Genomic DNA, 15,660 nt, shown 5'->3' with positions numbered 1-15,660 from the left:
TTCTACACTTTGTGCCGCCGTGCATCGAAACAACAGTATCGCTGTTCGTTCAGTGTATCTGATAAAATGAAGAAAAAGTGGAAAGCAATACTTCTTCAACGCTGCGGTTGACAGCGTTGTTGTCCAGTCGGCACTAGCTATACGTAGCAGACGACGTTTCTCTAGACTAATCAGTGGGTTACACCGTATGGGAAATATGGGTTAAAGCCTCCCAGTCAGCTTCAACCCTACCGTGGGTGCTCTAATAGCCGAAAGCCGTTCCCTATTGTCAAACAAGAATGACTCGGACACAAGAGATGTGACTTGCATCGTTTAATACTTGCCGCCAAAGCACACACACCCTACTATCCACACCGACCGTCACAGCCCGATTGTCACTGTCCCGTTGTTTTCCCCCGCGTCCCTTCTCCGCCTTCTCCTCCTGGGGTCCTCCCTTGACCTTGGGGACGCCCAAGGCCAATACGGAGTGCTAGCCTCCTACGAGGGTGCCAGGGAGGACCCCACAACTGTCATTACGTCAAAGCGACCTGGGCGCGGCTAGTTCCGGGCATTGCCGCCGTTGCGCACGGTTGCGATTTTTAAAATCGAATTCCGCGATATTTATGCATCTGTCTAATGAATTAGCTCGCATGGTGCATTTTAATAGGTATGTTAACCGGTTGGTTAAAAAAAAGGGGGTAGTCACTGAAGTGCTTTCTGTGCTCCTTTAACATAAATGTAAACGCTACCAAAATGGATGTACGCTTATCATGCTCAACAAATTAAAAGAGATAACGATACCTTTCAATACCTTTCAATTTCAATATGCTATTTATTTCAGCAAGTTACAGGAGTGTGGAAATGTAAGCCTGTTTGTGTATCAGGAAGCGAAGTCTTGGATGGACACGAAGTGATTATTTACAGAAGTTGTTAGTGCAACAGGCCCCGCCTGATTTTTGTCACGTGACGTTCTGAGGCATCGCGGACGTGGTGATGCTGTACTCGCTTGCCGAAATTGGCGAAATTCAATTTTCCATTAGTCAACCGACCTGCAACGTCTGGAGCAGCATAACACCATATAGGCTGGCTTCTTTCGACTCGAAAAGACTGAACACGTTTTTGTATCAACCCGTGCCTCGCATCCCGTACTGGTGGCGCGTACGTACACCGCGATAGTGCGAAATGACATACGATGAAACTGGGTGAAACCTACTTACTGTCCTTATCAAAGTCTAGCTCCGTACCGTCCTCTTTATCAATCATTTGTTCCGCTTCACAAACCACATCCTCCGTCGTTTTTTTCTTTCTTCAATACGTACTCGAATGAAAGCGAAGTTTCGCCTCAAAGCAAGTTGGAGCGAGACGGTTATGTGGAACCCGTTTTACTAGCCATCATTTTACAATGTGACATACATTTTCTATGGCAAGGATTTGCCTTGGAAGGGGCCCGTATTTCCACGTCGTTCACCTACCGTGCCTTTCATGCCTCCACTGTTCTCTCGATATTAATGTCGATCTTTCACCAGTAGTAGCTGAAAAAAAAAGAATCTACTAGGGACTATAGAGTTTTTCATTATACCTGCTTCGAGTATACATATATCGGGGTGCCAAGCACAAGCAAACGCGAGCAAAGCACAAGCATGAGTTCCACGTGGTCTCCAGAAACCACTTGCATTACGTAATTGCAGGCTCGGTTAACTGCACTTCCTGCCATTAAAAGAGTCGTAACACTTTGTGTAAGTGGTTGATTGCCTCATGCAGGCGTTGTATACTGCAGGCCAGAGTACTATATTTTGTAAGTGTCGTATTCGGCTAACTGCAAACCCTTGAACACACGTGCGTTTAATCTGTGACGTCAACGGAACCAGTGCTACGGCACTTTGGCAGCCGATTCCCATTGGTAGCCTAAGCACCTGATCACTGCCGGGCTGTTTCACTGGAAGCGACACGCCTCACAGGAGCGGATGAGTTTCAGTGCTTGGCGGTGCCGATTTTCCACGCGTCTATTATCCCCTTTGCTGTAAAACTGGGAATGCAGGTAGGAAGGGAGTTGCCTCAGGACAGAAGCCGCCGATATTTCGAACAGAGACTGTTCTTCTTCTGGGCACCGTCCTCATCATTGGCATGGTATTTAAAGGGTTAGGTGTGACGTGTTTAAAGGTTCATGCGAATTGTGGGTCAACAGCCCGGAGGGAAGAAAGGGTCCGTACGGGCTTCTACGGCCGGAGTGAATGGCTGCTTTGTTAGAGTGTGGAGGGGATTATGTGCACGTCGATGGATTAGATTAGATTAGAATTAGAGAAGAAAAATATGGAGATGGAAATCAGTGCATTTCACATCTGTCCAACATGTATCTTGGGACGAAGTGCCACAACCCCTTTGACGTTTCTCTATGTACAGGGGAAACAATACAGAGTCATCAACATGCGTCACATCCGAATCACAGTAGAAGACGGGAAGAATTCATGAGGAGGAAGGGAGGCATCAATGTGAAAAGCATAGATTATCCAAAACTGGACAAGAAATTTCGAAGTCCAGCGCCGTCGTGGGGAATGAGCCAGCTGACCGCACCGCAGAAGCAGCTCTGTGGTAGCAGACGGACGAGCATCGCGCTCCTATAAAATGTGACCGTCGGTCCGTTCTTCTTAGACATAGAGCCTGCCACTCAACCTGCGGCCTCGGGCCACTGGGCAGTCGACGTTCTTTCGACTGTACTTGGAAGAGTTGATCCAACGTTCGCTTTCCGGATGCCACGAACTATCTAGAACCGCAATATTACCACTTTCGCTGCTCTCTGCATCTGTTTAACTCTCCCACCCGTTCGTGTTCCTTCTGTCTTATGTACAGCTGTAGCAGCGATGACAACGCAGAAGTTCGTCAGTACTGTCGATAAAATCTGCTGCTCAATGTTGTAAGTAACACTCACCCGGGAATTGTCGTCGCCGTTGCTGTGCCAGACGGTGACCGCAGTGCATGCACAAGCCCACGGTATCTTTTCTCGTGTTGGTTGATTTAAGAAGAAAAATAAGTTGGCTCAACATCGAGCAAGCTACTCCAGCACAAACAATGCTGTTGGAGCGACCACCACGGATGTCTTCGGAACTCAAGAGCATCTGAACGACATCCGAAGAACATCGGGATAACACTTACTCAGGATAGACGTGGTACTCATCTCACTGATACGTCTTAATGCAAGCTGTTTCAACTTTATTGGCTCCCTGTTGAGCAATATCCGCCTTCTGAGATTCCACGTACGGTCTTTGCAAGCGACGTTTCACTGTTCCATAGGTCTCAAAGTAGCATAGAAGTCATTTTTAACACCCTGTTTTCTTCCTAAAAAAAGGTTAAGTAGGCCAGTAAGATGCACCATGCGAAGTACTTCACACCACATAGTCATAATTATCGCAGAAATTGAATTTAAAATACGCCACAAAAAGCGACCCTGCGCAACGGTGGTGAAGAGCAGTACCAGCCTGTGATCTGCCTGGAACCTCGCGCTGACTCTATAAGGAGAACGCTCGCTGATTGGCCTAGAGAAATGTTGTCTGCTGCTCCGCTGTTCGGGGTTCTGAAAAAACCTTTCTTCTGGCTTGGTTATGATTCGGCCGCTCCTTCTATCCCCAATTCTCCGGGAGAACTGGCAAAACTGGTTTACGGCGGCAAAGGGAGAAGGCGCTGACCCCCACTGACAGGCGAACCAGAACGAGTTCTCCTTATAACGTCATCGGTGACGTGGGATCATATCTTCTCATCCTCGTTATAGGGCTGTTGCGCTAAAGTTTGAGGAGGGCGACTGGAGCGCCACTCTGACCCCTACCGTCGGAATGCTACGACACGCGGCCGCTCTCGCCCCGTATGCATAACTGATAGCAACGGGTAGGACGCGTCAAAGAGTGCGCCGTTCTTTTTTTTATTTTTTCCGACATCGAACTCTACTCGAATGGAATCGAACTCTACTAAAAATCGCAAACTGCTGTTGTGTCGTACGCATAGCAGCAAGAAGATGGCTACGGTAAAAACTTGCCCGCCCAAGAAAAGTCCCCGGAAAAGATGTCACCTAAAGAAATGTCCCCGACTGGCAGCGCTATTCCGGCTGCCGGCGATATGCAGACTGCTGTAGTATCTTTTGTACTCCAGAACTCTTAAAATATGGAGCCCTGAAAGAATTATTCCTGACTGCTGCCGCCGTTTACCGTTTTCAGTCATAGACTTACATTGCGGCTATGTAATATTCAGGTATAATTATTGCAGTAGACAAATATCGGCATCCGTTCTAATAAAATAGAACACAAAAACTTTCACCAGATATACTTTTCGTTTTCTTGTATTTGCTTTGAGGTTTTCCGCTTTTTATATTAAAAGTCGACTGTGCAGCCGATGCTTCGGATAGTTGAGGCTGTGTGACAGTAAGATCTCGAGTCTAGGGACGACGAAAACAGACACACACAGACAGAGTTTGGAGACATCTGTATGTGTCTGTTTTCGTCGTCCCTAGTCTCCGGGTCTTACTGTCATTAATTACGCTCACCAGCTGACTTGTTTTTATCAATTCTTTCACTGGGTCGTCGTCACCAGAAACTCCATATATACATATACAAGGAAAAAATATAGCCGGCGCTCTTTCGAGCTCTTACAAACATATACATATACAATTGTGCACAACCTTTGTTTCCGCACGCATTAAGAAAAAGTTAGACGTCTCTTTGAACGAGGCGGACATATGATAGCTGATTCCAAATCTAAATAGTCGAGAAGGTCGCTCAGAGGTCCCAGGAAAGAGCAACTATTTGGGTGTTGAACCACAAAACAGTTTGTGTTTCTTTTCAATGTCCCGTTAATATTGTTTAACTATCTTCAATTATAACGGCGAGCGTTTTGTTAAGTCCCCACTGAATTCGATAAGCACCCTGCGAATTAATCTTTGCCACGTTCTTGTTAAGCCTGATTTTTCTCAGAATGAAATTTATACTTTTACTGGTGCACCCCCAGTGCACCAGAGAGGCACACTATACACCCTAACAAACAGCGTCATTCGCGACATACACGCGTTCTGCATATGTACATCGCGCCGCGCATTGTACACATGTTTCAGCGACTTTTTTAGAAATAATTTGTCGATCCTTTTGACTTTTTTTCTATACGGAAAACAGATGGTAAACGATAAAGCCACACCAAGTTAGCCAGCGTAGACTGAGTGTCGTCTGCTAGGGAGCGGCCGTGTGTTGGAAAGGTCGCCACTAGCGGCGCTGACACACAAGGTTTGCTGCGCCACCTGGCCCAGCGCAACAGGCCTATAGCTGGAGTGGCGAGTTAAGGGTGAACGCGCGGAGCCATGTTTATGTGATTTTTTTTTTCTGGCAAACAAATTACACACATCAAAACCTTTAGCGCTATTCGGTATAATGACACGCACACTTTCATCAGACGTCTTAATCCGAAAAATTTTTGGACTCCTTTAAGGGTGTAAAACCAATGGTATGGACAATGTATCGGACATGCCCACTGTCGCCGTGTCCGAGAAGCGACTTTGGCATGTTTGGAGCTGGACGCACAACCCTTCGACATCTTTAAAATTGTGAACTGTTGACTAGCGCAACACCCAGTGGTTGCACTACAAGCAGTTGGGAAGTTTCTTGAAGTCGACTGATACACAGCATACGACCGTTAGTAGAGGTGTGCGCGGGTGCGGTTATGTCCGCGGGTACTCGCGAATCCACGCGGATATCCGTGTGACATTCTTGTTTCGCACTTGAGTGCGGATGGAATTATACTTCGGCCCCCGTCGGCACTTACAGTCATTCCCTAGTGCGGAGACATAATTCAGAGCACGCAGTGAATCCAAAATGGTGTCCAATTGTTCAATCGCTTGTACTGCTGTGTCTTTAATTGATATTATTTTGCTGAATAACTCCTGTGCCTTTAAAGGTACTGTCGCATCCGCCCCGATCAGTTTAGAAACTATAGTACTCCTCGATGATCACCGACAATAACGCCGAAAATCCCACGCGAATTAGTAATTTCTGTACAATTTGATGTAATATATGGCAAGACGCCGGATGTTGAGAGTATTCCCTCTCTGGACATCAATGAAAACGACACTCGGACAAGGCCAATCAGGGAGCGGCCAGAGGGCCTTTGATGACACGGCGGGCGGGCGCCTGTAAGTCGCGGAGAGCCTGTAAGCGTCTTTTGGAATGCCACTTCTAGGTTAGCGTCGGATGAGTTCGTGAAGTCAGAAGCATAAAGGCCAACCTCCATGAAGCGAATGTGCGGCAAAAAAGCGGGGAAATTCGCACGCCGTCGGATGCCCTGCGCAAGGTGTCAAAACTGAGAGCGTTCGCCGGCGGTCTGGCCATGCCAGATATTTTCGCCCAGTGTCCGCGGATTCCGGAAGCGTCGGCTGCAGATGAACGCGGGGTCGGCCAATCAGAGCGCACTTCCGCTACGATTGTGCGCCACCTACGTCTCGCTGCCTTGTCTGCTGTCCTCTGCTCGCTGCCTAGCGGACTGCACCGCTAGAACACCAATCATTCTCCGCTTAAAAACACTTTTCCCTTTAGCCGTATTGAATACGCCTTTCGGTATATTACTGGACACCGTTTTTTTCATACAGTTGCTGGATCTAGTTGTAAAATTTGTGGCATTAAGTGCATTTTTTTCGAACGATTGATTTCACTAAGCTCACACTTGGTGGTCTAGCAACAGTAACAAGACTCTCCGACGCCGACCGCTGGTTTTTCGTCGCATGGAGCTGGTGCCAGTGAACAACTGGCGGCGGAACGCGCATGGCAGTCTGCCGCACGAACTTCGTCGCAAAAAAATCGCTCCATGGCCGTTGGCCTTAAAACCAGGTTCCACGCGACGTGGTCGCGTTCGAACTCACACTCGTAGGCGACACAAAGTCGGTCAGGACACACGTAGGTCACAAAGTCGGCGTATTTACTGGGGACTTTTCACTTAGTGTGTTGCGGTGCGAATGTGAAGCAGACGAGCTCGGAGACAATCGCATGGGCTGCGCTCTCATCTGTGTGCCTGGCTTACTTCATCATGACGTTACTGTGTTCTATGTTAGATTTTATTGTCCTTTTTTCTTGTTATTACAAAGCAGCAGCACTGGAGCAGCCCGGCGGTAGTCGATTATCTTTTCAGGCCCATTGTCTTAGTGAAATCTGGAGCGAAAACTTGTTGCACAGCTTAAACGCGTGTGCGAGCGCGCACGCACGAAATCCTTGATTGCAACGTGCAACGTGCACCCCCCCCCCCCCCCACCAGGTCTTTCAAGACCAAGGCTGTAGGACTGTCGTGATTCTTCGTTTTTACAGGAGTGAAACTTGGCGTCTAAACTTGCACCCCGCCCCAGGGGGCCGAACCAAGATATGACATTAGACACATCCTCTTGTAGCAGCACCCAGAGTCAGGAGATATAACTTTCATTACTCTAAGGCCATCAGCATACTGCAGTATCGTGGAATGTTTTGTACATGATACAATATCATTAATCAAGACATTAAAATTTAACGGTCCAAGATTGGATGCCCGAGGAACCTCGGCTGTAGGAAAGTACATATTTGAATATACACCATGGATGCAGACGGAATGGGAGCTATGACGTAAATCCGATTCAAAAAAGCGCACCAGAGAGTCACAAACACCGTATGATTCTAACCTACATAAAAAGAAAAAAAAAATCAAATTGGGAGTAATCGATGAGTGGGTGGGGGGGGGGCATAAAAAGACATCATTACGCATTAGACCAAACGCTTTAGAAACGTCAAAGTGCACAACATGAACTTGAGCGCGTGAATTGACGGCGGGCGAAACAAAGGATGGACGTGAGGATCGACCTGCCCTTCATCAAGCCATGCTGAGCTTCCACAATTTTACGTCTGAAAAACGAAGATAAATATGTGTATATAATTTGCTGTATTAATAATTATGGATTAATGATTAATGATTGCTGTATATAATTTGCTGGAATTTGCTGGAACATAATATGCTGACTAATCTGTAGTTATTCACAAAGCGCACACTACCAGACTTGTGGACAGGAACAATCAGGGAACACTTCCACAGAATGGGGAACATGTTTTTCTTGAGCGACGAGTTAAATATCAACGTTAGCACTGGCGTGAACACATCACAGTAGCCGTTAAGAAAGACGGCAGGTACGCCATCAAACCCAGATTTAGTGGGTGATGTTAGACTGCGAATAGTAGCTTGAACAGCACTCTCAGTTAATAGTACATGAAGCTAAATTGTCGACAGAATGAGATTGGTAAACTGATAGCTACAGTAGAGCAGTTTGAGTATGCAAATGTAAAAATGCATATTAGTGACCATTATGGGGTCAGACTATAGTGTATCACCATCGTGCAAAGAAAACATTACGCCAGGTTCACGGTGCTCGGGACCATTTCCAAAACTTCCGGGGGTTATCGTGCAAGTCAGCTTGTACGCTATTCAGGTACAGCCTCCGGTCATTATCAATCGTTTTGTTGAGAAGGGATTGGTAGAGGACGAACTGGCTATAGTCCAACGGATTGCCATACTTTTTAAATTTTCTGTGGAAGTATTTTTTTTCTTCTTCAGGTAGAGGCACGTTTGATACGAGAACCAAGTAGGATATTTACGACGGCAGGGTACGCGAAGCGGAACAAACGGCCTGATACTATCAGGAACAATGCTGGTAAAGCGAGACGCGACGCTATTGGGATCAGTACAGCTAAATACCGAAGAGAAATCAGCTGAAATAAGGTAGAGCCCTACATAATCCCACTTAAATAAATCGTCAGCTGCGGAACATCACCGCGTGGCTGTGTGCGGATGCGCGGCAACGAAATAAACAAAGAGAGGGTGAAATACCACAACAGGAAGCAAAATTGACGGCGGATGCTCTACAGATACCTTAAAATTACATAACCACAAATACAATGTAAAACCATACTTATCAGTCAGATTGTTAACTTGAGAAAACCGAGCAAAATCGCCACCAATGTATCCACCAATAAGGGATGTGCATAAATTAATTTTTGAGTATTTAAATATAAATACAAAATGCTTCGTTGAAAGAGGTAAGTATTTAAATACTCTGCATAAATACTTTTCAATATGAGTATTTAAATACAAAATATAAATACAGTATTTAAATACCATAAATACTACCTAAATACTGTGAGGAAGATGTCATCTGGAATTACAGGAATAATTATGATCATAACAACAAATCAGCAAGGAACAATAGCATTTATTTGTTAGATTATCATTACCATGTTAATACAAGAAGTTTCTCGAAGACTGCACCTTCCAGGTATCTTCTGTTCGGCCGTAGAATCAGATTCACAAAGGAGGACACCTCTCCACAGATGCCGATGAAGAAAGGCTTGTATTGAATTTGACGAAGACTCTTCTTACAAAAAGGTAGTCGAGTAGTCACGACCGTTGTCCGCGACAACAGTGAAAAACTCGCCATCTAAATGGTTTGTCGCATGTGCATGCTTTGTGAAAACACGGCATAACTGCGTGGTTCTCCAAACTCTGCTTTGCCCTTCTTATCGAAAAGTGAAATGCAGGGTAACTTTAAGAAATGCGTCAGTATCTTGCATATTTAGGAGTATTTATAAGGTATTTACAAAAATAAATACGAAAAATGGTATTTAAATACAATTATAAATACAGTTTTCGAGTCTGTATTTAAATACAAAATATAAATACATGTATATTTTAAATACTATTTTAATTACAGTGTATTTAAATACATCCCTGTCACCAATACATCTGGTGCAAGTGATGTGGAGTTGCTCGTCTCACATTAGAGATGCCAAAATCTTCATTTTATTTTCTCTTTAAGTCAATCAATGAATCAATCGAGGAGCGCGCAACCTAAGCGAGCTGAGGTAGATGTTTGTCTCAGCACTTTCTCATGCACAAAAACAACACCAGGAGCGTTAAAATCGCCTAAAAGTAGAAATTTGCATGTGACATTGACAACTTTGTTGCCCAGGAGAAGAAAATAATTCTCAAGAGACATCACATCATAACCAGGGGAGAAATAATACACAGTGATCAGACGCTTTTCCTTTCCACGAAGGGTACACTCAATCTAAAGGCATTGAAGGACTAACTCCAGATCAGAATGACGAGTCACACGAATATGTGATAGGATAGCGATGAGTGATCCGCCGCCCCTCTGCGACTGTGTCAGACAATGATCAGACCGGAAGACGGCGTTCGATGGGGGGAAATAGGAAGAGCTTGCGATACCAGGACACAACTATACGTTTCGGTGAAGCAAATAATATCAAAACCGTGATCAACTCCAGCACGAAAGCATGTCGCATCTTTTGTGCAAAAGCCACGAACGTTCTGGCGCAATCATGCACAGCTCGCAAGCAGCTATTTCGGTGTTGCTGCATTAGGAGGTGTGGATGGTATGTGCTTTAGAAGATGTGGAGTATGTCGATAGCAGTTCTTGACAAACCGGAACAAATGAGCTGCTACATAGCAGTAGGAACATTAGAAGGTACGTTGTAGCAAAATGCCAGAGAAACAGACGGTATCGTCACGGAACTTTACCAGCTTTGCCGCATCCTATCCCTACTCTCGTCGGAGGCTTGCCCAGACACTTATTGGGCCACATTTCTTGCCACTATCATGCAGTCCACATAAACTATGTGAACCTGTTCCGCAGCTTCCTTCCGAATTTGAGAGTGATTAAAAAAAAAACTATTTGAGTGCTGATTTAAAGCGTCATGAGAAAGGTGGTTTCAATCGCGATGAAAATCAATCATTTCAATCAGGATAATATAAATCAGTTCACCCTACCTGGATGAGTGCTGGAGGCAGGCAGGTAGGCAAAAGGAGAAGTGGGCATCTTCGGCTGGGGTCAAACACTGTCCTCTGTGATAGTTAATCAGGAATGCTGGCACAGTTCCCCCTGAAGTCGGCCCAGGACGCATACTAACCCCCCCCCCCACCCACACACACACAACACCTTCCTGCTGCCCTCTCTCCATCTGTCCGCGCAGGGATGGGCAGTATTTAAATACATTGTAATTAAAATAGTATTTCAAGTATAAATACATGTATTTATATTTTGTAAATACGTAAATTTCCTAAATAAGCAATATACTGACGCGCATATCTTAAAGTTAGCCTGCATTTGACTTTTCGGTAGGAAGGGCAAAGCAGAGTTTGGAGAACCACGCAGTTATGCCGTGTTTTCACAAAGCACACACATGCGACAAACCATTTTAGATGGCGGGTTTTTCACTGTTGTCGTGGACAACGGTCGTGACTACCCGACTACCTAGTTGTAAGAAGAATCTTTGTCAAATCTAATACAAGCCTTTCTTCATCGGCATCTGTGGAGAGGTGTTCTGCTTTGTGAATTTGACTCTACGGCCGAACAGAAGATACCTATAGATGGTGCAGTCTTCCATAAACTTCTGGTATTAAAATGGTCATGACGATAATCTAACAAATAAATGCTCTTGTTCCTTGCTGATTTGTTGTTATGATCATCAGTATTCCTGTAATTCCAGATGACATCTTCCTCACAGTATTTATATTGTATTTAAATACTCATATTATTTATATAAATACTCAGTATTTACGAAGAGTATTTAAATACCTCTTTCAATTTAGTATTTTGTATTTATATTTAAATATTATATGAAATATTATATGGGATTTTTTAACATGGAATGTATTTATGCCCATCCCTGTACAGTCCAGGTCTGTACGCCGCTCGTATCCACAGTTGCTTCCAGGCGCTAACATGGAATTTAAAGAAAAAAGTTAATCAGAAATGCCTGTGGAGTTCCTGGTTCGACAGCGTATTTAACGTTAGACCTAGGGTCCAGTTTTGATCCCTGTCGTTGTCGTTCACGTCATTTTTTTTTTTTTTCGTCGAATGTCCTTCTATCATTGTAACACGACGTGTGGCAAAAGGCGTACGCTCATATGAAACAAAAATAAAAGGCTCGTCCGCAGGGCGTCGAAAAAAAGAAAGAAAAGGTGTTCAGTATCACATCCACAGACAAAAGCCCTATTGGGCACAGCAGGCAGTAATTGTACTCATAAGCAGATCCCAATCTGAATAGACAGCCTCTCAAAATGGCCAGCGCACCCCCAATTTCGCCCACAAAGAGAGAATGAAGGAGCAACAATTTCTCGTGTCGCTCTCTCCGGAAGTGAATCGCCGACGCCCAACTGGATCTCGCTCCATTTTCAATAACGAGGTTTCAAAGTGGATGCCCGGAAATATCCGGAAGGTCGACCGGAAAGAGTATCCGTATAAAAACCCTGCTGCACCAGCAGGCAGTCACCATTCGCTCCGCAGCAATCGAAAGTACAGCAGCCATGAACACTCTGGTAAGTGCTTGCTGGTGGGTTCGGCTCTGGAAGAAGGTCTATGGCCCCACATGGGAAACAGCGTTATGTCGCTGTTATGTTAGCATTGCCCTGGGTAGACGTTTAAGGAGTCTGTCGTGATGGAAGTTTATGAGAATGAAATAAATAATTGCGCAATAAGATATTATACTGTACAGGCAGGAGAAAAACAGAAGAAGGGCGCCTCACCTTCTTCTGTTTACTCCAACATTCCTTTAACCGTTTAATTATACAAGCATACAGTGTAACTTTTCGACAACTTTTTTCTTGTATACAGCTTTAATATCCATCGATATGATCGCCTGCATTTTACTACACCTATGCAAAGATCTGCAGCAGAGCAATTGTCGTGACCTATTCGTGAAAAAACATCAAAGTTGCCTAGATACAACACGGCTACAATGTAACCCGGAGCGGGGACTTCATTATAATTAATACCCGTTGCAAGAGTACAAGTGTGAAAAACGCGTTTTCTCTCTCTTTTTCTTTTTCAGTGTGTCGTCGTAGTCATGTCTCTGGTGGCTTCCACAATGGCTGGAGTCATCGTCCTTGGCGGCCACGGTGGAGGCTACGGCGGTGGCCACGGCGGTGGCTACGGATCCAAGGTTGTTTCTGGACCATCCTACCTTGTGAACACCGTGCACAACGTCCACAAGGTTAGCCATGGCGGACACGTTCTTGGCCACTACGGCGGTGGCTATGGGGGTGGCCACGGTGGTGGACACGGTGCGGTCGTCCTTCTCAGCGGCGGACACGGTGGCGGATACGGCGGTGGACACGGATGGTGGTGAGGATCAGTTTTCGGAAAGTCTTTCCATGAAACTTCAAAACCTTTGGGCATCCCTTATGAGAAATTCACGTAGACCTGTCGTGAATCACTGAACTGCACATGAAATCTTTTTTTTTTTTCATTAAATTTTGTAGTAGAAGACGTAACGTTCGCTTCTCACATTTCTCTGAACGCTCTCTCTGTTAAGACGTAAGCTTACCCTTTGAAGGCTTAATGCCGTGTGCTTAGGCAAAACTGGAAGAAACTTCAAGAAAATTCATACAAGAAAGTTCATACATGAATAACGGGCTCGCATAAACAAATGTTTACCAGCGCATAGTGAATGCAGATGCAAAACGTTGCAAATTCGATGGCAACAATTTTAACCTTGCACTCTCTCCTTTTTTCTTTCAGGTGAGCTATGCGGCAACGTAGGCCTCATTGCATTTTGGCAGTATTTTCAGTCGACTGTATAGAACATCAAACGTCATTCGAAGACATGTAAAGTGTACATAAATAAAAACGTTAAAACATATCACCACCTGAGTGTTCTCTTTGCATTCATCTGGACAATACATGCATACTGTAGAAAAAACACATTTTTCGCGTGCGAATTCAAGTACTTGCGCATATATGCGTTCATGTACCACGTGACATGTTGGACACTAAGTATACTGAAGGCGAGCATATTTTCAATCTATAGTATGCTAGCGGCTTCAGTATATCCGCGGAAATATTTTGCACAGAACAAAAGCAACGCAATATAAATACAACTTACACAAGTGATAAATAAATGCAATAAAATATACAATATAATGTAAATAAATAAATACAAGTTACAACTTTTACTGATACAGCTCTACACAGAACTGCGTTCACGCAGGCTCCAGGCTCACTTAAGAGCGACGCCTGAACCGATATGGAATTAGAACCGAACAGTTCACGAACAGCGAATTTAAATTCTCGCGAATCACTTTTCGAGGCAATTCCACCCAAAATCGAAAAAAAAGAAAGAAAACATTTGACATACAACAACACACACACACAAAGAAAAAGTAAGAATAACAAAGAGAGTAACTTCTACAGTACCAATTTATGCGCAGTATTAAGCGCAGGATATCAGTGGTGCCCTTTTTATCACTTTCAGGTGCGGGTTTAGTTGTTCTCTATCATTGCCTGATATTTCGGACGGGATTTTGGCGGACAAATAGTACATTTGCGTCAATATACATTAGTGGGTGTCTTGAAAAAAGAAACTATCTTGAGCTTAACTCTAAGACAAACCTCTCGTATTTTCAAAATACAGACGAAAATTCACACTCTCGACTTCGGTTCAGCAACAAGCAGAAAAGCTGCGTGTCCGCGTCTTCTGAATACCGAGAGAATTAGGGATGTTGCGACCATTTTACGAATCGCAAAGTTCGAAGCTGAATCATTGCGCACGAACGGAGCAAAGCTGTCACTGAGATGTAGAGCGCGACTATACCATACCACGTATATTGATACAGCAGCAAACGAAGATGTCATTGCCTTCACATCTTACGAATTATGGTAGTAAAGTGAGACATTAAAAACAACCTGCTTTGGATGGACACCCAGGGGCAGTGCGACAACTTTGTTCACGCAGCCACCTGGTGCTGCATAGAAGACTTACGTCCGATCGCAGGCACTTGCAGGTTCTGGAGTTGCGCCCGCGGGCCTGCCTCCATGCTGCAATGAAAAGTGACTGTTCTGAGGCTAAAACACACAACAGACGAAGACAACACAAGCCTCAAGGTGCCTAAGAACATGAAGAATTCAAATGTGGCAGTCGCCGATAAAGTTTCATGCCGTCATCACTTCTCCATTTGTTGTTGCTGTTGTCGAATGAGGCCCCTTGATAAGTAGTCCGAAAGGGGATGTCAGCGTAGCGTAATTGGTTAACGCACTCGAAGGCAATAGAGAGATGCGTGGTGCGAGTCCCGCCGCTGTTTCGACGGCTGCCACATTTCAGTTCTTCGTCATGCACACTACTCCAAGCATGGTCACCGTTCCGTACATAGTCTGCGGCGCTCCAACGTCATTTCTACTCTTGTTCACGGTGAAGCCGTGAGGACATCTTACGTGATCTCCACTGGTTCGTCAGCTACTATAGTGCTCTGGGAAGCATTTCTTAGACGAACTGCCAGTACTCTCTGAAGCAGACAAGACATTTCTTGGGAGGTCGTAGAGTATAGTAGTACTGAGCAGCGCAACACGTGCAGCATCTTCTGGAACTCGCTTGGAATTCGCTGCCTTTAATTATACGACAGGCTACATTAGTTCGTAAATTTAAACAGTATGTCGAACACTTCTTTTCTGATAGTACTGTTAATTTTAATTTTTGATCTTGTAATTGTTGAACGGTAGGTCATTTGTTTGTTTGTCTGTAAGGAAAAAAAGAGGATAAATTGAACTCCTCTCCAGACTTGTTCTGCTACTCCTAACATAAATTCTCACCTCCCACTTACCCCCACCCCTAAAAAATACTTCTCAGTGCTCTA

At 44.7% G+C, this 15,660-nt stretch overlaps 1 protein-coding gene across 1 annotated transcript; it reads left to right on the top strand.

Moving 5' to 3' along the window:
- Positions 1-12,339: 12,339 nt before the first annotated feature.
- Positions 12,340-13,160, top strand: LOC135395699 (holotricin-3-like). The gene is made up of 2 exons (XM_064626809.1): positions 12,340-12,351; positions 12,864-13,160. The coding sequence occupies exons 1-2, from the start codon at positions 12,340-12,342 to the stop codon at positions 13,158-13,160; spliced, it is 309 nt and encodes a 102-aa protein (XP_064482879.1).
- Positions 13,161-15,660: the final 2,500 nt, after the last annotated feature.

This window comes from Ornithodoros turicata, chromosome 1, assembly GCF_037126465.1.
Source record: "Ornithodoros turicata isolate Travis chromosome 1, ASM3712646v1, whole genome shotgun sequence".
Lineage (NCBI taxonomy): Eukaryota > Metazoa > Arthropoda > Arachnida > Ixodida > Argasidae > Ornithodoros > Ornithodoros turicata.
Note: the sequence above shows the minus strand (reverse complement) of the source record. Positions and strands in the feature narration are given on the sequence as shown.